This window comes from Alosa pseudoharengus, unplaced genomic scaffold (genome assembly GCF_046254945.1).
Source record: "Alosa pseudoharengus isolate Yale_2024_CS ecotype anadromous, Long Island Sound unplaced genomic scaffold, YU_APseudo_1.1 YU_APseudo_1.1_scf_2, whole genome shotgun sequence".
In the NCBI taxonomy this organism is placed as follows: Eukaryota; Metazoa; Chordata; class Actinopteri; order Clupeiformes; family Clupeidae; genus Alosa; species Alosa pseudoharengus.
This window is the reverse complement of record NW_027468663.1, coordinates 47703062-47725628: the sequence shown is the minus strand read 5'-3', so window position 1 is coordinate 47725628 and position 22567 is coordinate 47703062. Positions and strand designations below refer to the sequence as shown.

The 22567-nt window shown below is 44.8% G+C and overlaps 1 protein-coding gene across 3 annotated transcripts in view; it reads left to right on the top strand.

The window, feature by feature from the left end:
- Nucleotides 1-17999, top strand: part of agap3 (ArfGAP with GTPase domain, ankyrin repeat and PH domain 3) — a 133066-nt gene extending 115067 nt beyond the window's left edge. For all 3 annotated transcript variants that reach the window (XM_076295263.1, XM_076295264.1, XM_076295262.1), the window contains exons 17-18: nt 12749-13004; nt 13628-17999. In XM_076295263.1, the coding sequence (XP_076151378.1) occupies nt 12749-13004; nt 13628-13855 (484 nt within the window). In that variant the 3' untranslated portion in view covers nt 13856-17999. The remainder of the gene's footprint in view (nt 1-12748; nt 13005-13627) is intronic.
- Nucleotides 18000-22567: the final 4568 nt, after the last annotated feature.

Genomic DNA, 22567 nt, shown 5'->3' with positions numbered 1-22567 from the left:
GGGACATGTTCACGTGGCCTTACCCTAAATTCTGTGCAGCAGTGATGGATGTCGGACACACATATAAAATTTAATTGACTTTATTGTTAAACACAAAGGGCGATACTGACAAACTTAAAAGAACAAACCCTCTCTAGTGGCTAACTCACTGACTAACAGGGCCTAATGGTAAGAGCTGACACTAACTAAACTCCGAACTTAACTGCTCAGTCTGTGCCAGAGTCTCTGCTCCACTGAGCAACATCACCAGGGAGAAAGAGAGAGGGAATGGAACCTGAACTCTGAACCTAGCCAGTGTGTCTCCCCCCAGATATGTCTCCCCCACCCGCCACCCAAGAGTAACCGTCCTATTCAGGGATTAGCTTGGGTTTGCAGCGGCAAAGGTTTGGCTGTTGGTTGCGGTCATGTTCAACTCACACACACACACACACACACACACACATACACACACACACACAGACACACACACACACACACACACACACACACACACACACACACACACACACACACACAGACACACACAGAGAGAGACATACACACAAAGACACAGACACACACACAGACACACACACACACACAAAGACACACATACAGACACAGACAGACACACACAGAGAGAGAGAGACATACAGTACACACAAAGACACAGACACACACACAAACACACACAGACACACACACACACAGACACACACACAGACACACAAAGACACACACACAAAGACACACACACACACACACAAAGACACAGACACACACATACAGACACAGACAGACACACACACAGAGAGAGACATACACACAAAGACACAGACACACACACACACAGACACACACACAAAGACACACACACACAGACACACACACACACACAAACATACACACACACACACACAGACACACACACACACACAGAGACACACACACAGACATACACACACACACATGTTCTCTACAGCCAAAGAGATAAATAGAGAGAGAGAGAGAATAAGGGATACAAAGGAGAGAAGAAAGACACACCCAGAGAAAGTGGATGAAAAAAGGAGAGACAGGGCCAGATGTATGTTTTTGTGCCCACGTCAGGCATATTTCATTCGCAAAGTGCACATAAAACCATGGCGAGGTATGTACAAACAGGCCGCACTGAGGAAAAAGCGTAGACTGCCTGTCGTGGGAGCTGCAAATGGCTATTTGCGCTTTTCCGTGTCATGCATATGCATTCATAGGAGGGTCAGGGGTAAGTGGGAGTATCGCGCAAACACAGGAGACGACAAGTGCTAATAGCATTGATTAGGTATTCCGCCATATGTATGAAAACAGCGCATGTCTGTTTTGCGGTGAAAAACTTGCGTCTGTTAAAAGCAGGTGTAATCAAAATCGCGGTTGAATGCGTCAATTAGAGAAACTTTTAGAGACAGCTGAATAAGTATTCAGAGCATCAGTTTTTCATTGTGCAAGTAGATTAGTAGAACTACTAGGCCTACTCTGCATGTCGCTGCTCGTTGACATCTTATTATCATGTATGATCGCTAAAGTTTGATTCTTTTTAATGTCACAATTGGTTAACTATTCAACTGCGCTTGTGGTTCAGCTGTGGGCACGCAATGTTGCTTTGCAGAGGGGGCAGGGAAAGAACTACAGATATGATAGTAATATGTAATAACACATCCAACACAGATCACCTCAAACAGAAAGATCACCTCAGTTTTCTTGAGCTGTAGTATTGTTTACCTCAGATCTCCATAGCGACCATTGAGCACTGTTAACCACTTTATCCAACAAAAACAGATGTGCGGTGGCACCCCTAAATCATAATGTACTGGGAAAATATTTTGCATGTGTTGTTTCTACATATATTGGAACACTTTTAGCACCCAGCCATATCAAAATTCAAGAATTGTGTTTTTTGATGCACCCTACCTGGCAGTGATGACTGTGGTCACTGCTATCCTCCAAAGCAGGGGAGGGTGGGGGTGGGGCAGATGGATGGGCTCCCCTTGCCTGATGGATATGTGACAGGGCCGTCGAGGCCCCTGTGGCGGGGCCCCTCCAGGGGTTCACTTTGGCACTGTAATGGTGTCGTTAATTACAAGCAGCCCCAGCACACGTCCAGCCTCCACAAGTCAGGAGACATCCTCCTATCACAGAGCAAAAAATAAAACGGAAAATGTGACCAAGACAGAAAAATGGGAGAGAGGGAGAGAGGGAGAGAGAGAGAGAGAGGGAGGACAGAGACTGAGAGAGAGGCTCTGCAGCAGTAGATGATGATAAAGCATGCGCCGTATGGAGCAGGTGAAACCACCAGCACACGGTTCTGCGTGTGGCCAGAGCCAGCAGTGGATTTGAGAGATGGATTCTGATTGCCCTGTAAGTGCTTATGCGCCGAGGAGACATTTCTGCCCTCTGTGATTCATCCTCTTTTTGAATGGGTGTCATATCTCTCTCTCTCTCTCTCTCTCTCTCTCTCTCTCTCTCTCTCTCTCTCTCTCTCTCTCTCACGTTCTCTGGAGTGAAGGCATATAGTTATCTATTGAATGGTTCCTGGGCTAGTGTGGAGCGCTTCTGACTTGATGAAAGATTATTGATGCTGATATACACCACCCCCACTCCTCATGCCCCCACCTCACACTTCACTTGTCAGCTCCACCGCAGCGCCTGAGGAGGGAATGTTTTTCATTGTCAGGAAAATCTGATCTCTCGCTGCATCCACACCTCCAACACCCATCCACCCACCCACTCCACCGCGCACTACCGTGTGTCGAGTCACATGGACACAAAGCCAAGAGAAAGTAGCTAGTTGTTTTTTATGTGTCATAGTCTGGCTTAAAAAGTGTATAGTATAGACCCTTTCAACAATAAAAACAAAAACAATGCTTGAACATTCTATTTGGTTCCCAATCTACTTCCTCTGCATTAAGATAACATTATGGAATGTTAAAACGGAAGCCTTGTGGGGCCAACTATGATGCTGATAATGGAACTCTCTTGAAAGGGTCAGGTGGAGTCTACATCTAGTTGGAAAGCAGACTGGACGTGAAGGCATGACTCTCTCCTTTAGTACTGTCACTGTTCATGATGGTGAAGCTCGCTGCAGTAAAACTCTCCTTAACACAAGACTTATTCTCATGGAACTTAATACCGTAGTTCTGTTTTAAAGAACAGTTTTGTTTTGGTGTCTCAGAAATTTTTATCCAAAATGTCCAGCATGTTCTCAGACCTCTGTGACTTTTCAGGCAAATACTGTATGTCAAATGAGGCTGGGCCCAGATCTTCTGCAGGCTGCCCAAGCTCCCCGTTATAAATGAAATTTTGCTTTCTCATCGGCTATGCATAGACGCCTGGTTTTAATTTTGTCACCACGGTGACATGTGGCGGCTTCAGGATGGGTGAGGGCCTCGCATTCAAACGCATCCTTTAATAAACACCACTGACACCTCATTTCAACGATTCAGTAACTGCCCGGACGTGTCCCCCAATTCTGATTGAATGTCTCCTGCTAGAATAGTTTCCCTCCTATTCTCTTAAATTGAGTTGAAGTCATCCATCCACTAGATTGGTTTAGCGGTTTTCAATTCCTGTCCCTGTGATAATGCACGATGATTTTAAAAAAAAAAAGTTATTTACAAGTGCTAAATTAAATACACAATTTCAGTACAGTGTGTTGTGAAGTGTGGATTTCGAATGGACTGGAAATTCTTGAATTTAGTTCCTGCATTTATTCCATTTGTAGAGCTAAATTAGAATCCTATAGAGGCGATAAAGGAAAGATAACTAGATCATATTGCTGTCCTGCAGTCAAAGAAAAGCTGTCGCGATTGGATCAATGCCAACGAAATAACGCCATCAATGCCCCGACAGTGAAATATTTTTTTCTGTTATTGGAGCACAGCTACCTTCCTGTCTCCCTTCCAGGTCTAGCTATTGAACCCATTTCATATTGCTCCGTAAATAAGCATCACTTACAAGCTTACAATTGATCGTTGTGCCATTAATCCTGAGTAATTTGTAATTGGGGTTATTGAAGGGTGGATTTCGACTGATTTAAGAAGTGTGCGTTCTGTCTGTTACGGACTAATGTGCTGCTGCATTAATCGAACCAGCTCCTTCTCAGGCCATTCATCAGGGAGACATATTTACACATTGTGTGTCATAAACCCCTTGAAAGCCATAAATCTTTATGGGAAGGTTAAAAAAATTAACCAAAGTTATGCCTTCTATGGATGGCAGTTGTTGGGTCCCAATTGGGTAAGAGGATGGCGGGAAAGGGGGGGTGTAGAAGCTCAGGCAAAGCTTTGTGAGTCTTTGCAGTCAGCATATTGAAGGGGAGTTGTCGTTTTAATTAGCGCTTGGCAGTTGTCATGTTTGCACTCCAGCTCTAATTGCCTGGCATGCAGACGAGAGGGGGGAAGAATAGGGAGGGAGCTCTCCACTAGCAGAGCTTGCTGTACTCGGTGTGTATGCGGTCTGTACTTCCTCATACCTCCCCCCACGTCTCTCTCTCTCTCTCTCTCCCTCTCTGTCTGTCTGTCAATCACTCACTCGCACCTCACAAACACACACATACACAAGCACACACACACACACTCACACACACAGGGATGCAGAAACATAGGTGGCCTAACAGACTCATACACACACCTGTCCTCAATATAGTGTAGTATTAGCAGCAGTTAACTCGTACACACCTGTCCTCAATATTGTGTAGTATTAGCAGCAGAGTTACAATTGGATTGGTCCCTCTGACTGATGTGTTAATATCAAATTATGACATCAATACTGAAGCGTCAGTGTGTGAGCAGCATATACGTTGTAGCTTCTGGAGGTTGAGCTAGGTTGAGCTATTTTATTTCATTTTATACACACACTAGACAAGTCTGAGGGATCATGATGAGGTGATCAGTGGGAAAGAGAAAATGACAACAAAAAAAAAAAACAAAGCTCCAATAAACCATCTGTATGATCAATTTTTTATTTGTAGCAAATATTTGATCCATTGGTTGGACATTTATCTGTTGTGTTCCATCTTCATCACTGAAATGTAGTTAGTAAATCTGTATAGTAAATGTAGTTGGATAGGCAGACCACTGAAATGTAGTTAGTAAATCTGTATAGTAAATGTAGTTGGATAGGCAGACCACTGAAATGTAGTTAGTAAATCTGTATAGTAAATGTAGTTGGATAGGCAGACCACTGAAATGTACATGTAGTGGAGTGTACAAATAAAGACGCACAAAAAGGAGTTATTCATGTAGCACACATGTGCCTTATATTGTACTTGTAAATGCAGTACTTACTGGACACGTATGTATTCTACTTCTGTAAGGATATGCAAATGTTTCAGTTTTCAAAGGTCATTTTTCCAGTCCCTTATTAATAAATAAATAAAGTTCCAGATATGGAATGCAGCGCAGCCCTCTCCCTCCCTCTATTCCCCTCTCTTTCTCTCTCTCTTTTTCACTGTATTACACTCCCACTCCCTCCATCCCTCTATCTTTTTTCTTTCCCTCTGCCCCCCCCCCCCCCCCCCCCCCTCGCTCATCAGGGGCGAGATGTCCCGGAGCGCTGGGCAGAGGTGGACGGCTATCCCTCATGTGGCCTCTCCTCAGCTGTCAGGCCTGTGTGCCGCTCGCTGCACTGCCCCTTGGCCAGGGCAGGTAATAGCTCTGATGAGGACCTACTATCCTCCACTTTGTTTCAGAAATAATTTGCCACTGCGTCGCCCCCCCGCAGGGCCTCGCCGGCTAATAAAAATGAATCACACCACTAACCTCCTCCTCCTCCTCCTCTTCCTCCTCCTCCCCACCCCCTCCCATACCCCTCCCTCGCCTGAGCCTACTGCCATCTTTACCTCAGTGTCTCTTAATGCTGTAGATGCAAACACACACACACACACACACACACACACACACACACGCTCCCTCTCTTTCACTCTTATTTTTTTTCTCTCTCTCTTTCTGTCTCCCTCTCACTCACACACACACACACACACACACACACACACACACAAAAACACGCATATACCAACTCACACACATACAGGGATAAGATGATCACATACACACATATCCAGGCAAAAAACATGTTATGTGTTGAGGTGTATGTGTGTTTTGGATTTATCCATATATTTCAAGACAGATTGACACACATACCGCTCTGGAAAAAATGAAGAGACCCCTGCACATTTTTCTGATGTCGCTGACAGTTGCTGAGTGACATTCAAATGAGTTGATGGTCATATTCAAATTTGCAGTGGTCTCGTAATTTTGAATATGACCGTCAACTCATTCGAATGTCACTCAGCAACCGTAGGATGACATCAGAAATATGTGCAGTGGTCTCTTATTTTTTTCCAGAGCTGCATGATCATTTACATGCTTTGACAGAGAAAACCGATGTGTCCATTCAAAAGTAAATCGTGGTACTTAAACTGAACTGTGTCTGCTGTACCATCAGTAGTGTGCAGAATCATGTACACCAGTCTCACGTGTATGCTGATGACCATCAGACGTATAGTATTCATTGTGGTTATTATCATTACAGACCCGTGATTTTTGCTTTCAACATGAATGAGTCCTAATTTAGGGTCTGTCTATCAGATGTTGATATCATAGGCTGGGGCTGATTTCCAAATGAATAGCATGCTGATATGTAGTGGTCTCCTGCTAATGATCTAACTCAGTGCTGCCAATGGAATTTTGGAGCGCTGTAGTTACAGAAAAAAATCAAGGCAGAAACCACTGACCCGGTATTTCCACTACCTTCATTGCCCCACAGGTTATTTGTGCTCAGTTCTAGAATGTTGTAATTTGCTAGCTGTATCTCCCTTGATTTGGATAAAGCTCATCTAAAGTTGACCGATAGAAACAAACCAAAGGACCTGAGCTTTGTACTGCCACTGAATCCTGTTGCTACTGCTAAAAAAACCCAACCAAAAGCACTGAGACTCTTTTGGGCAGTAGGCTCTGAACAGCACAGTGGTGAGACAACCCAAGAGCACTCGCCTCAGCCCTGAGTGCCATGCTATGCTGATGGGGCCTGAACCAGATTGCTTGGCTGAGCCAGGTTTGTGTTGACCCCCACAACCCCCCTCCCCACTGCCCTGGCCTGAGGGTGCTGCCCTGCTCTGCCCTGCTCTGCCCTGCCCTCCGAGGGCCCTATCAGGGCAGCTGGCATTGCCAGGAGTCCCAGCAGAGGGGGCATATTTAATTTGGATAAATGGTAGACCGCTTTTCAGCGACAGGGCCAGTCCCCAGAGCTGGCCAGAGCTTCTCTCTGAGCACACTTCACACGGTCAGGGCACAGCAAGTCTGCCACCACATAGAAAAGTGTAGAAAGCAGATTGGTGATTAGGTTGTTGTGCAGGCAACCTAATTCTTTTTCTATATGTCTTACTCTAAATCTGACTATTATACATAGTTATTTTTTACAAAACATGCATGGAAGATTTTACCCTTAATTGCCTTTTGTAGTGTGTATAAACATGCACAAGCCAGTGGGTTTTGTGTTATGTCGGAGGTCATTAATCAGTGTGCAGTGGAAATGTAGTCTGGCTTGTGTTATGAATAAATAGTTAATGATGAAGCTATAGACTTTTGAAACCTTCTGCAGTGATTTTCATGCATTTCAATTCATCAGTGTATTCTCACTCTCAGTAACAAACAAGACTTCCCCTTTATCACTGGCTTGCATTAAGGCCGACTAAGTACTAACACAGTTCATGGAAACAGCTTTAAAAAGACACCCTGTTGACTGTGTCAGGCTTTATAATGAATTTTTACTGTCGTTAGCTCATCACTTTCATTTCTTAGCAACCTTTGAAGCACTGGGCCTCTCTCTTTCTTTCTCTCTCTCTCTTTCTTTCTCTCTCTCTCTCTTTCTCTCGGTCTCTCAGGGTGGACTGTATTGCTAGCTGCATGGGAATCTGCTTTCTTATACAAGCTGCCCACCCCTTGCTGGGAGGGTTGGTTTGATTCCTCTCCCCTCCCCTGCCTCTCTCCCCTTTGCTCTCCTCTCCGCCTCCTCCTCCATCTCTCTTGGGCTCCTGTTTGATGTCTTCGTTGGGAGGGTGAAGTCAGGGAGGGTTTTGTGTTTTTGTTTTGTGAGTGTGTGTGTTTGTTGGTGAGAAAGAAAAGGTGTCTACCCCCCCCCCCCACACACACACACACACACATACACACACCCTGTCTCTCTCTCTCTCTCTCTCTCTCCCTCTCTGTCTTTTTCTCGTGGGGGAAGGGATTTGATTGGTTGCCCATGGTCAGCTGATTGCCTCAGCTCCTCCTCCCTGGTCTTGCCTGCACTTTGGGCCATAAATCGCTGTTTGCCCTGTGTCCTTCAGGCCTGACTAATTATCTCTTGTTTGTTCCTCTTTATTGGGAGGCAGTCATGTGTTCCTGACTCCGTGGGCTGGCCTTGGAGAATCATTCTGCCATTCGCCACTTAATTAGGTTGAGGTCACTACGCCACTTCTGTAGAATTGGGAGGGAGCGGCTTACAAAGGGCCTCACAAAAGCAGTGACTAAAAACTGAAAATGACCCCTCTGATACTTTGAGGAGGTGAATGGACAGGGTTTAATTGTCCTTTTTCTGCTCCACAGAGTCCCTTAAATTGTGTCATTGTGAGGAAAGAATGACTTCCATAATCATCCACTGGTTTTGGGATAGTTGTGCAAGGGAAAATGTCTTACACACCTGTCATTTTAGTTCTACTCACTGATACACTTACAGAGCAGAGGGACCGGAAAGATGGGCTCTAATGGTCAGATTTGTTTTAGTTTTATTCAGTAAGAGAAAAATCTGGCACTGGTTGAAATCCAGCACAACAAATTGCTTATGTTTGCCAAAAGAAAAATCCCTCCAGAGTCCCTTTGAAACATCCCCTCTCTAAAGTCCTCAGCTGTCCTCTAAGCAACCCCGTGCTCTGGACAAGTATGTTCAATTGTGTGTGTGTGTGTGTGTGTGTGTGTGTTTGTGTGTGTGTGTGTACATATGCCTGCATGTGTTTGCCAGGGTTTGGCAGACTGTGAGAGGGTGTGTGTGAGAGAGTATCTGTCTATTTGTGTGTGTGTGTGTGTGTGTGTGTGTTTGTGTGTGGAGGGATGCCATCGGCCTGGGCTTCCTGAATATGGTCCCCTGTGGAGAAAGTCCTCTCTCTATCTCATTCGTCTTTCCTCCCCCTCCCTCTCCCTCCCTCTCCCTCTCTCCTCCCGCTTTTGACATGCTAAATCCTCCTGATTTTATTTTTCTTCTTCCTGCCGAGAGGAAGTGTCTTTTCAAGCCTCTCGGTTTTCGCTCCCCGCCACTGCCCCCCACCAAACTAGCCCCCACCCACCCTGTGCCCCGCCAGCCCTGCGTTGGCTCTGTGTTTGGATTGGGTCTCCATTTCAAACAAAAGGACCGAGGCGGGATTATCAGCTCACTTCCTCTCCTTTACACGCCACCTTTCAAGTGGCAGCAGCCAAGCAACTCGAGCCGCTGCCGCTGACGCCGCCACAGACCCAGCCAGACTCGCCTCTCTCTGGAGATGGGGGAGATTGTTGCCATTTTGTTTTACCCACTGTCTGTTATTTTTTTTGTCCCCGTCTTGAGAAATACACTCGATTTGAAGTTGTGGGGAATGTCTTAGAGGAGGCCCGGAGCGGCAGGGATTGCATGTTGGAGAAAGTTGGCGTGAAAAGGGGAACAAGTTCTTCCCTGGCCTCCCCGTCACCATCTTTAATGGCTTTCAGACCCCCTTTTCTTTTTGTTCGTCTTTAACACTAACTTTCTGCCTCATTTAACTCCTGTCAGCTCTCGGCTGCAACCCCCCACCCCTGTCTTCCTCCCTCTCTCCTAAAGAATCTAATTCAGGAGTGGTGGTGGTGGAGGTGGGAGGGGGGGGGGGGGTCTAAGGTTTGAAACAACAACAACCACCCCCAAAAGAACGACCTAAATCTCACGGCGCTGTCTTCAACTACTTCCTTTGGCATTTCCCGAGCATTTGATCCTAATAAAGCGATCATCACGCGATAAGCTCCCTCAGTCGCACTCTCAGAGAGACTCGCCAGAGGAGAGGAGAAGAATGAGAGGAGGAAGCTGAGGGAGAAGGAGGAGGGCGGAGGTGGAGGCCTGACCACTCCTCACGGAGCAGTTGACTCTGTTCGGAGTCCATTCAGTCCCCCACAGCCTTGAGCTCACATAATGAGTGACTGGGATTTGATGGAGGAAGCAAAGCTGTAAAACGTCTGGCAAACGCAGTGATTACGGCCGCAGCAGAGCTTTTGTGTTGTCTCAGACCCTTCTAAGGCAGATCATTTAGACTGGAGAAAATAGCCATCCCCATTCACTCCCACTCATACCTACTCAACAACCGCCACCTCAACTGTGCGAACCCTATCCCCTCTGTTGGAGATGGGGACTCCCATCTGTTTTGTCTAACCACCTGTTGGGTGTAGTTAATGGGGTGTGTTGATCATTGCACAACATGCATTTTCAAAAATGACACAGAAATGTGGTACCAAGAAATGAAAACTCTAGCCTAGCCTAATCTGGAGTAGAAGCCAAAATTATCATTAGCTACATCTTCACTTGAATCACCAAGCTGCTAAATGGCTTTTGTGTTGCGACTCCGTGAAATCCTCTGTTTAGCAGTGATAAAGGCCCTCTTACCCTACGACACTACAGAAATAATTAACTCCTGTAGGTAGCATCAATGGAGACGGTCAGCCTTGTGTTCATCCTCTCTCCACCTCCCTCTCACATCACGCTTACCCTTCCTCTTTTCATCTCTCTCTCTCTCTCTCTCTCCTTCTCCACCAGCCTCCCCCCCTCACTCGCTAGCAAAGATGGAGGGTTGCTTTGAGTGGTCTTGGCAGGTGACATATTAGTTTGGGACCATCTCCATGCACAGAGCCATCGCAGCTTTGGCAAGCTATCGCCCATCATTGGGAGCATAATGAGTACAAGTGGCTCCATCTAAGCGGCTATTGTCCCACCAGTCTCCTCTGCTGTAATTGCAATGTGCTTAGCGCTTTGTTTGATTTTGTGGTTTTTCTGTGACCCAGGAGCCACGTAGAAAAAGCCCGCTCAGAGCAGCTCATTTGATAAATCCACTGAATAAGGCAGCTATTTGTTTAATATTTGAAGTTTTAACCCCCCCCCCCCCCCTTCCATGTTTGCTTTGTGCTGGTGTGTGATGCTGAGCTCCAGTGTAGGGCTGATGGCTCTCTGGCAGCCGGACTGGGGTCTCTGGGGGAAGCCTGTCATCTGCCGTGCTGGGGCTCTTTGCTGGTATCAGCTTGAGCCCCGTCTCTCTGTCACTCACCCGAGAAGACCAAACAACGGCGCCTTTCTGCTTCTCTTATCACACAGCTCGGAGGGGTCGCCGGGTCAGCCACGCACTGAGCATGCTCGGCCCGGCCTATCGATTTGCCGCGGCCGCCTCATTTTGCGCTTTGAGTAAATGGGAGCCAAAAGAAGCCAGGAGATGGTGGGTGGTGTTTGGGGGGAGAAGTTCAAGATGGAGACCATTAGATACTACAGGAGGAGAGGCGTCTGATAGAGAGCCAGAGTTTGACTACCATTCTTGTGACGCTCGTCGCTCCTCTCTTTCAGCTTCATTCAGCAGCTTCGATCGGGCAAGCTGCCCACCACCTACCCCCACACACCCACCACCTCCCCTCCAGGGAGTTGTGGGGCCAGTTTGAAGTGGGCTCTTTTGTGGTGCAAGTGGAGGGGGCGATCCTGCCGTATGGACTGACAGGCCTGACAGCGGCGATAAAAAACATGCTCCCCTCCTGTATTGTCCAGTGCAGACATGCTGTTCACAATGTGTAACCTTTAGATAGCCGACGAGACGTTAACCCTCCCGCTGCTGAGGCTAACCGCCTGCAGGCAGCCGGAGGCGATGGCATGCAGAAATTACCCTTAAATGCCTCTTAGGCCTCACCCGAAGCCTTCAGGCCCCGCAGGGATCTGCTGTGCAATCCGTTATGGCAAAGGTGCTCCCTCATTGTTGGGCTCCTTTGAGTAAAGACTGGGATCTTTTTTTTTTTTTTTAGTTTGGAAGTTATCATTGCTCTGTTGATGCTGAACTTTGTTGATATTGTTATTGCCATGTGATATTAACAAAGTACCCCACACGTTACACATTAGATGCTCAGTGGTCTAGACCAACAACTCCACGGTGAACTCTTGAATTCTGTTCAAGACATACTTACTATGACATTTAACACCAACAGCGCTAAAACTACCTTTTTGTTCATGATGGGCAATGACACTGAAATACTTTATCTCATTGTGCCAGACGCCCAAAATCTATAACCCAACTTACCCAAGAAAAGTCTGAGTTGGGAAGTCCAGGAAGAGAAATTCAGAGAAAGAGACATAATTTATATAAACATACAATAACATGCAGTATATCAGTAGTTTCATAATCAGGGTAAGCGTTTGTTCCACAAAGCAAAATATGATTACTGGTTAATTACAAATTAAATATTACTAGTTAATATTACTGTTTGTTTAATCCAGATCCATTGAAGGATAAAAAATGTTTCATAGCAACTAGTTATAGACAATTCTTACATACTCACATTTCTAATGCTGTAGGTGAGTTGGAGTGGACATCTGAAATAAATGTTTCAAAATTGTGAATAGTTTTTCGGCATCAGCATTAAATGAATACTTGTTTATAATACCCTGAATGTAAAACCCATACCCATATGTAATAACATTGGCAGTAACATTGTCCATCCCTGCTCTTCCCCAGAGAGGAGAAGGAGCGCTGGATCCGGGCGAAGTACGAGCAGAAGCTGTTCCTGGTGGGGCTGCCCCAGTCGGACGTGCCTCTGGGCCAGCAGCTGCTGCGGGCGGTGGTGGAGGATGACCTCCGCATGGTGGTGCTGCTGCTGGCGCACGGCACCAAGGAGGAGGTCAACGAGACGTATGGCGACGGGGACGGGCGCACGGCACTCCACCTCTCCTGCGCCATGGCCAACGTGGTCATCACCCAGCTGCTCATCTGGGTGAGTAGGAAACCCTGAGGTGGCACTGGGGGAGGTTATGGGGCTACGCTAGCTTCATTTAGGATGGAAGTGGGGTAGTCTCCGTCCAAAGCAAATGTTCAGAGAAAGACAAGGCAGGAAGTAATGACTAAGAAATTGATCATGAACATTGAACATTGTTAACCAAAAAGTGTGGGAGCTATTTAAAAAAATAATACTCTGGTTAAGAAAAAGTAGATTTTGATGTAAATGTAGGAAATGTAGATTTTTTTTATTACATTTACTTTGTCATTGTTCTGATTAGAACACAATTGGCATTGTAACAGTGTTTTTTCCCTGACTTTTTTTGCCTAGTACCTCTATACAGTACATGTTGGGGCCACATGTGATTTTCATTTCAGCTGTATTTGTAGAGGAAAGTTGGGTATGAATAAACACGGATCTTGTAACATTGGAGATATTTATCCAACTTTTGAAGTTCAAGGCTAGCGTTTTTTTTTGTTGTTTTTTTTCAAACAGGCTGCCAAGTAGAATGCAATGACAACTCTCTCACTCTCTCCCTCTCATTTTCTCTCACTCTCTCTCCCTCTCATTTTCTCTCCCTCTCTCTCTTTCCCATGTCTGTTTTGGTCTCTCTGTGACAGTATGGAGTGGACGTGAAGAGCCGTGATGCGCGCAGTCAGACCCCGCTGTCGTACGCCCGGCGCGCGGGCAGTCAGGAGTGTGCCGACATTCTGCTCCAGCACGGTTGTCCCAACGACAGTGGCGTGGGCCTGGCCTCGGCCCCCACCCCCACCGCCACCCGCCGCAACCCCAACGCCAACAACAACAACGCCCAGTGCGAGCTCAACCGCAGCATCAGCATCATGTAGGACCAGAGGAGGGGTGGATGAGGACAGCCCCCAACCCATACCGACACTCCAACCCACCCGCACTGACTGACCGTGTCTCCCTTCCCTCGCATACTGTGCCCAAGTCCACCACCCTCCTCACTGCCTCCCCATCCCAGGTCCAAGAGCCCAGATAGCAACAGGTTCTGGAGCAGATGTGGCCTGGTTCTGGTGTGGATCCGACCCAGTTCCAGACTCTGCTGCCATCTGGCTGTTGGTGTTGGCCAGATTGTGTCTCCATTCATCACCACTGTTCCCTCCTGTGTCTCCTCTCCCATGTGACTGTGGTGTCCATCTCCCCACCCACCCCCGGCAGAGCATGGCAGGCTGCCCCGTCTGTGAGCGTCTCGTGTCAGTGACCCTTGAGTGAGTTGGCTGTCCACCGTGCACTGTATCCCCACCGGTTCCATTACAAGAGCCCCGGGTCCTGGCCATGTCTGCAAAGCTCACTCCACACACCCCAAGCAAATCACTACCCCACCAACCAAGCCAACTGACCTCCCTTTATCTCGGAAAACACACAACAATACACACTCACAAACAGAGATTTCACTGTGGGCACCCTCTTCTCTGGTCTGTAGTTCGCCCTACTTGATCTTGACCTTTATGCCACCTCCTTGTCCAGTAAATTCAGGGAAAATGGCCATAATAGGGAAGTGAGGACATGATCACAGGGCTTGAAGTTCTCAGGCACTGTGCCAGAACTGAGGCTTGGGCCAGGCCTTTTAAGATTTGAAAATAGGTTATTATACATAAAGGCTTTGACATTTTCTGATAACTTCAGACACAAAAATGTTCCTTGCTATAAGCAGTCTAATAAATGTAAAACTTTACCAAAATTTGAAGTGTGACATTATGTCAAGTTATCATTACTGTAAAGTTTTCAAGAGAGATTGGGATCTAGAAGGTCTCTTTAAGGTCACTGGAATCCCAAGGGCAGCCTATAACATGTGTAGATAATAATAGCCTCTGAATATATTCATCTTGTCAACAAATGCATAACATTTGCTGAACCAATTTCAGCCTCAACTTCAACCTCTGACTGATCAATTTTAGGCCGCCTGTATGATGTTTACATTTAACAGCTAAAAGTCTAAAACAAAGCGCAAACTCTGTGTCGTACATGAGTAGTGGTTGGTGTATGTAATGGCGTTTTAAGCTTATTTATATCAGCACTACTTTAATATTGCACCACCTGGACATTCATTGGAATCTGGATTAAAAACAAAATGACATCAGTTTTCATTGATTCGTCATACCGTTATAGATATAGGAGAGATACAGTGAACAACACTAACCCTAGGAAGTGAACTTGTAAAAACAACATTAGAAGTAAAATTCAGGTCAAAGATAGTCGTGGGAAACTATGGAATTAGAGATCACTGTGAGGGCAGGTTTGAAAAGCCCCATCAAACCCAACCTAATTGTGTCATATAGATGACCAAAGGGGTCACTGAATTCCCTCCACCCCCGTGGCAGGACTGAAGAGTGAGATGCCATGCAAATGCCTCTTTAAACGCGTGATACCTAGTGATTACACTGAAACAGCCTCGTCTTGACCGGCTCTTTGTGTTTGTGGATGGGGAGCTCTTGTGATCCCCTACCATTCTTTTGAACGACGGGAATGCTGTCCATGTTCCTGGAGAATGTGCCAGCCAGCGGAATTGGTCAGCACTTGAGACAACATCTGAACTGCCCGGCTCTCCATTCCTGAAGTCCCTCAGCAACATGTGAGTGGACGTGAAGGTGTGAGAGTGTCACAGAGAAAAGCGCAGACACGGAGAGAGAGAGAGGTAAGGTGGAGGCCCAAGGAGAGGAAGTGCTCTTTAAACGTCAAAACTTTGGGAAGCAAAAACCAATATGGCAGCAAGCCAGCGAGACGGGAGAAAATGATGTACAGATTCATGTAAAAAGTCCCTATTTTCCTCACAGCCATTCCACTGTCGCGTGGACCCACGACCCCAGTGGCTCTCCTGGACTGGCTATGACTTTTCCCTCTGAAACTATTATCCTAATGTCCTGATTCAGGGAACCTACCCAGTCCCATTTAGGTACTAAACTTCAGTGTCTTGTCATCTTGTAGAACAGACGAAGAAATGACCTTCAGGTCTCATCTGGTCACAAGGACTGGGATTGCTTTGTTGACCAGTAGATCTGAATGTTCTCTGATTCATTGTGTGGCTGTAGGCTTTTTCCTTACATTATGAGTGACACGGCCATTTTTAGATTTTTAGCAAAAAATGCATTAGATATATTTCTGGATTTAAGCAAGTAGCACAAGGTCTACAGAGGTCCGGTCTTGACTGTGTGAACCAGACTTCAAGATTCTCCTACTCAAAGTCGTAGATGTTTTACCATGCAGTATTTTATGTTTACAGACCCAGGGTACTACTTAAGCATGGTACCATTATTTTCTTTTTACCTAGTTGGTGTGCAGAGTCATTATGTCAAATAACAGGACCTATATGCACACTAGGAGGGCAATGAAAAAGAGAAAGATCGTTGGGTGAACGTTTGAATTAAACTGTCATTATAGTCTCTTTTGCTAGCTCCTTATTTGGCCTCGTTACCATTTGCATCTGTGATATTTGTGCCTCAGAGTTTATTGTGACCACCAAAGTGCTTTCATAACACTGCCATACGCTGAATAGGGAGACGATGTGACAAGTTCATGCCAACAAACAAACTGCTCAAGAAGGCTGTGATGTAATACGCCATTATGACTTAAACGATGCGACCAAAAGCCATGCCAGCTCACTCTGTGTTGGGAGGGAGCCTCAAAGTGTCTGTTTTCATGAGCTGTTATGTCACCCAGTATGGCAGTATTATGGCAGACTGGTCAGAAGAAGGTTTTTTGTTGTTTTTTTTTTCTCTCCAACAGCTAAACCTAAGTGGGTACATACCTCTTATTCAATGCATCACACACAGGTCACTAAGAATAGACTGTCTGTTCTACATTTGGGTTTTGTCTTTTGTTTTTTAAATAATGGGCATTGCCTGTCAAATGTTGTATAAATATCATTATTTTGTTCAATTCGGCTATTCAACATAATGTTGATATAACAGAAAGCCTTCAAAGAAAATATTTGTTTTTAATGCACCAACAAACCTGAATCTGAAGATATTTGACCTCAACGAAGACGATGTGAAAGATGGTATTTTACCCTTAGAAGATACAATATGCTATACCTTTGATGTGCCCTTAGTGTTTGCGCCCGACCTCTGTGTTCTGACTACAGTCTTTCTGTGGGAAAGCTAGTTCTGGGAATCTTTTATGTTGTCTAATGAAACATTCAGAGTACAGTTATATGTATGAAGCCTGAGTAGGCAAGATGTAAAGAGGTGGGACTAGGAACAAGGCTTCAAGCTCTGTAGCCACTGCTACTATTCCACTTTAATGCTGTGTTTATGAATGGATTACACATGTTTAGCTAGACACAGTTAGAGAAAAGTGCCCTCTCTTCCAGTCATTATTATTTTTTACCCCCAAAGATCACTGGTTGAAGATATAGGTAGATATATCAAGCTAGGACCTTGGACCTTATCCTAAGCAGTCTGAATGTGTTGTGTGAGTTTTTTTGCCATGTACAGATATGGGTGCACTAGCATGAAAAAGAGGAGATTTTCAGAGGTAAATATAAGGCAAGTGACCTTTTGTGTGAGGTGTTTAAGGGGCAGCACCTGAAAGCTAGTTTCTGCTCTAGGAAGGAATTGGGCCTCTAGGTATGAGCTTTGTCCTGACTAACAGCCATTCATGCTTTCAGGTGCACTATCACTGTCTTCAACTGTTAGATAGCAATGGCCTCTTTCCCTCATAAACATTGTATCTTTTACATTACTTTGGTTTTATCTCTTTTTAATGATGTTTTAGGTACTTTTATTTGGTCATTTTTGGCCATTTTAAGGTACTTTGTGTAAAATGATGTACATTTGACATATTTATAATGCAGGATGTAAATATTGTTTTGTTTGTTTTTGTTCTTTTTTGTTTTGTTTTTGTTAATTTTCCATTGTGTTTAATTTCCATGTTCCAAGTGTGAAATCAAGCAAAAGCAAGAGAGTAACCTGTTGTGTGATTGGATGCTTGGCTGGCAATTGACCTATTAAACCATCCCAATAAAAATGATTTATACCATACTGATGTTTAATTCCTGTTTATTAATTCTTCATTATCTTCATTATTACATTGTCAGATTCATTCTGTAACCTGCAGAGGAATCAGGAATTAAGATCTCATATCTATCTAAATGTAATATTCCATCAAAATGTTTCAGATGCAGACTATGCAAGATGCAAAAGACATTTGCCATAACTTAACTTTCTAATAGTCATTAGTGTATCTACTGGTAATATGGAAATGTATATAATATGTCAGAGATCAAGTTCATTTTGGTTTAGGTGTTTACCATCTTCAGTAATTAGTAGGCAATATAAAAACAGGTTGCATATGTCCCGAGTAAACTGTGGAGAGGACTAAATAGCCAGCCCTGCATTGCTTCTGATGATCCGTAGCCTGCCCTCAGAGAGATGTCCTGACTCCTGACATCTAATGAGCCCTACTTGGTGTTGTGGTGGTGGGGGGTGTTGAAATGCAGAGAAGACTAAACTCCCTGTTAATCCACAGGCCTTTATACCAATCCCATCTGTATAAATACACCTCCCCTCTCACTCATCTTCCCCTCTCTCTCGCTCACTTGTGGACATAAGCAGAGGCAATCTACTTTGGTGGAATTTCCTGGACATTTTCCTCTCATGTCTCCCTGCTAGGCAGCACGAGCAAATGAGCGCCTGTCTCCGTGGACAAAGTTCTCCAACAGTTCAAACTGAATGTGCTCAATTTGATCTATTTATAATTACTTACACCTCTTTGAGTCCACTCGCTCAGTCATCTACTTTCATTTCTATGTGTCAGGAGTAGTTTGAGTTAATTGTAAATGCTTGCCGTTAATGTTCGTTGCAAGTTTTCACACTCATGAATTACAAGATCACCGCTTTACGAGTAGCTAATAGAGCAACACACGCATGCAGCTGTTCTTCACACTAGCTCTGACATGGTGTTGTTCCTCTCCTGTGTGTGTGTGTCTGGCCTTAATTAAGAGCGACTCCACCAAACTCTTGCCAGACCTGGACCAGACTCATGCCAGTGGTGGCAGCTCTCAGGTTTCCCTTGGCTACGTTATTTATTTGCTCAGGGAATTCTTTTAGGTAGAATAAAAGTTACCTCAAGTTTTCAGCAGTCAGGCTTGGAGTGTCCACAATATGCTTCAGCTCTGCAGAAGACCTTTAACAAACAGACACATTTCATCATTGCCTTCATCTGGCGGTGGTTTCTGACAAATTAAAATAATAATGCATAGATAGAGTGAACACAAGGCCTTGTGCTTTTACAGATGAATGGTAAATATGAGGGAGAATAGCTAAGCCACCCACCTGAGCACTGACAAATGGCTCTGGGATTGCAGAGGAGGGCTCCCTGTCTGATGTATTAGTGTGTGGCCCCTCACAAATCTATCTGTACATGCTCATTTGAGGTTTTCATGCACCGTAAGAACGGGCAGGGCTGGACGGAGCTCAGTAGAACTTGTGTTCTGAACCTAACAAGCACAGCGATAACAGAACTTCTCATTTGTCTGTTTCCACCTCAACTAGTACAACCACAAACAGGGTAGTGCACTGCCTCTCACCGAACACACCTGTTGCTAAGGCAGAACAGGTTATGTAGACATTACATAATGTTAAAAATATCATTTGATAATGATCGGTCATTCAGTGTCGATATTCTCCAATAAATGAGCTTTCATGCTTTTCATCCCTCTCTCTACCCTTCTCTCTCACTTCTCCATTCCACTTTGTTTAGATAATGCCCTCTATTGCATTTCTTTTATCTCTACTTTCATCATGTCCATCTTTTATGTTCAGTCATAGCCTTTTCTCTCTCTCTCTGTCTTTCTCTCTCTCTCGCTCTCTATCTATCTATATCTATCTGTTTTAACCTAACCCTGGTTTATTTTCTCTGTCTCATTTGTCTGTCCGTCCACATATCACCCTCAAAAATTGTAATCCATTCCATTCTTTCTTTTCTCTCACTCTCTCTGCCTTTATTTTTCTGTCTATTCCTGTCCATCTCCATCATCCTCCTCCCTCCTTTTCTCAGCCCTCTTTTTTTCTGTATTTCTGCTCACCCCCTCTCCCTCTCTCTCTCTCTCCCTCTCGCTCTCTCTCTCTTCCTCCCTGTGTTGTTAATTTGCCTGAGAATGCATTAGGCGTAATGAAAGCTGAGGGCCGAGGGAATCCTCCCGGGCCCCATTAATCATTGCCCCTCAGACAGGCAACCTTGATTACAAGTGGCAAGAAATTCATTAGAGCCGGGCCTCTGACAACTTTTATCTCCGCCACTAGCTCTGACTCATTAGGCAGCCAAATTAAAGCTATGATGGCCCTGATGAAATTCATCGCTTGTTTATCTTGTGCGATTTGATGCATCTGCCCATACATCACCAGCGCGGGCGTCCGACAGACTCTCCCAAGAAGGCCCGAGCCCTGCCCACTACTGACGCCCTTCGAATGCTGCCCACTATTCTGCACACTGCCCACCCCCCAACACACACACACACACACACACACATACCTCCACCCCCACAGGCTCTCTCCTGCTGAGAATGGCCAAGCTTCCTCCCAGCACATTTGTATCCTCATTGACAATTTAATTGTTGCAATTACTGCTTCTGCTCTGCCTCTCCTGTCATTGCAGTCAATTACCAGCAAGCACGGTGTCTTGCGGTTGGTTTTATATCTATTTTAGTCATGTGTTTGTTATTTTATGTATTGCATTTGACTGACAGGTATGTAAAAGTTCTTTCGTGGGTTAAAATGGGTCTTAGTAGTGTTGCCAAGGGACGCGACACCAGTCACAGGCCTTTAATACCTTCAAAAGTATTTTTATCTTGCTAGCTGATGTCCTCTGTTACAACCCACTCCAGCCTCTTCCACAAAAAAAACACTCTAACCTATGAGATCAACACAATAGCAAACCCAGTCAGCAACATGTTGTTTACAGATAGGAGTTGCATCATGGCCTTGATATCTAGCAGAAGTAAGTGAGGTGACCGAAACGGGATGGCATCACTTTACAAAGGCCACAGTAAACACCATACTGTTTGTGAAAGTGAAAACGTGGCAATTACACTTACATCAAGTCATCTAGACAGAACTCTCTGCCAAAAAAGCCACAGACGTACACTTACTGCTGAGAAGTTGTGTGTGTGTGTTTGTGTGTGTGAGTGAGGTCAGAGTTGTTTAGGATCACGTATGTAACAGTTGTCCACTTCGTGGGAAAACAAATTCCATTTTTACTTGTGGCATTGTCCTGTGTTTCCTATATTTTTGTCATGTATTACATGTGTGTCTTCACTGGTTATTTATATATATATATATATATATATATATTTGCACCACTGTGGTAATGTGCCCCTTTATCCTGTGGTTGTAGATGACTCAATGTTCTACACATCTGTGTGGACAGTGGAGTTAACCCACCACAGGAGCGCATGCCTTGTACATTTGACATCTCTTTCACCAGCCTCTTAAAGGCTGTTGAATGATTTGACACCAGAGCATCACTTGGCCTAGCAATGATGCTATTTGTAAACCACTATGCAGTTCAGCCTTTTTCCAACACTGCTAGTTTACTCTTACTCTGGAATGTGCCCTCTCAAAATGCCCCCTGGAGTCATTAGCTGCCCCCACTTTTTACATTCCCATCCCTCTATTGCCTTCCTTCTCAACCAGTGGAGTGTTATCAAGCCCAGTGATAATGTCCCAGTGGTTGTACCTTATCAAAACACATTTAACATTTAAAATGTGATTGAATTATTATAGGACCTGATGCAGCCACAGATTACAGTAGCCATGCACTGGGGCACTGTAGGAATAGGAAGTTGATGGCAGGCAACCCATAATGACGCATAAAACAACAGAGACTGGGACTGAAGTCACTTACAAGGGTCTGGAGAGTATTTAGTTGCTAGTATGAAACGGCACACTAACTTAGAGTTCCATTTAATCAGCCCCAGATCGTTGTGGCAGAGGGCTTAGTGATTTTGGAAGTGTGGGCACATTCTTCAGGTACACACACAAGGCTTTATCCATTCAGAGTTGAGAGACACCCTTCATCTCCAGTCCATTAAACGTAATATTTTGGTTTGAAAAATCAAAATGTGGTTCTGAATAAACACTTCCGCTGGTATCAGCTAAACATTGCTTTCACTTTTTGGGGGTAATGGAGCTGGCCTTCAACAGGAAACATTTCAAAGTGGTCTATCCTGTCTTACCCGAGCTCATCAATATACAATGTACCTCTCATGTTGTTTTGGATGATGACTGATCAGAATTTAGAAATGCTCCAGCAGACTGATAAGCATAGTTTTATTTTGCTGCCATTTTCACAGTGCTCAATATAGGCACCATCCCAGCCACATGTCTCTATACCAGGCATAGTGAACATTAGTGTTGTGTAGGAATATCATTATGGCTCAATTGATATTGTTTTGTATCTGTTTTTATTTGATATTTTTTTTAGATCTAAATAGGACAATTGCACTTTCAGACAAAGTGTCCAGCTTTCAAACTTGTCTTGCCCTGCAAGATTGATGTAGGGAACATTTTTGTCATGAAGATAACATCCTCTTTGAACAA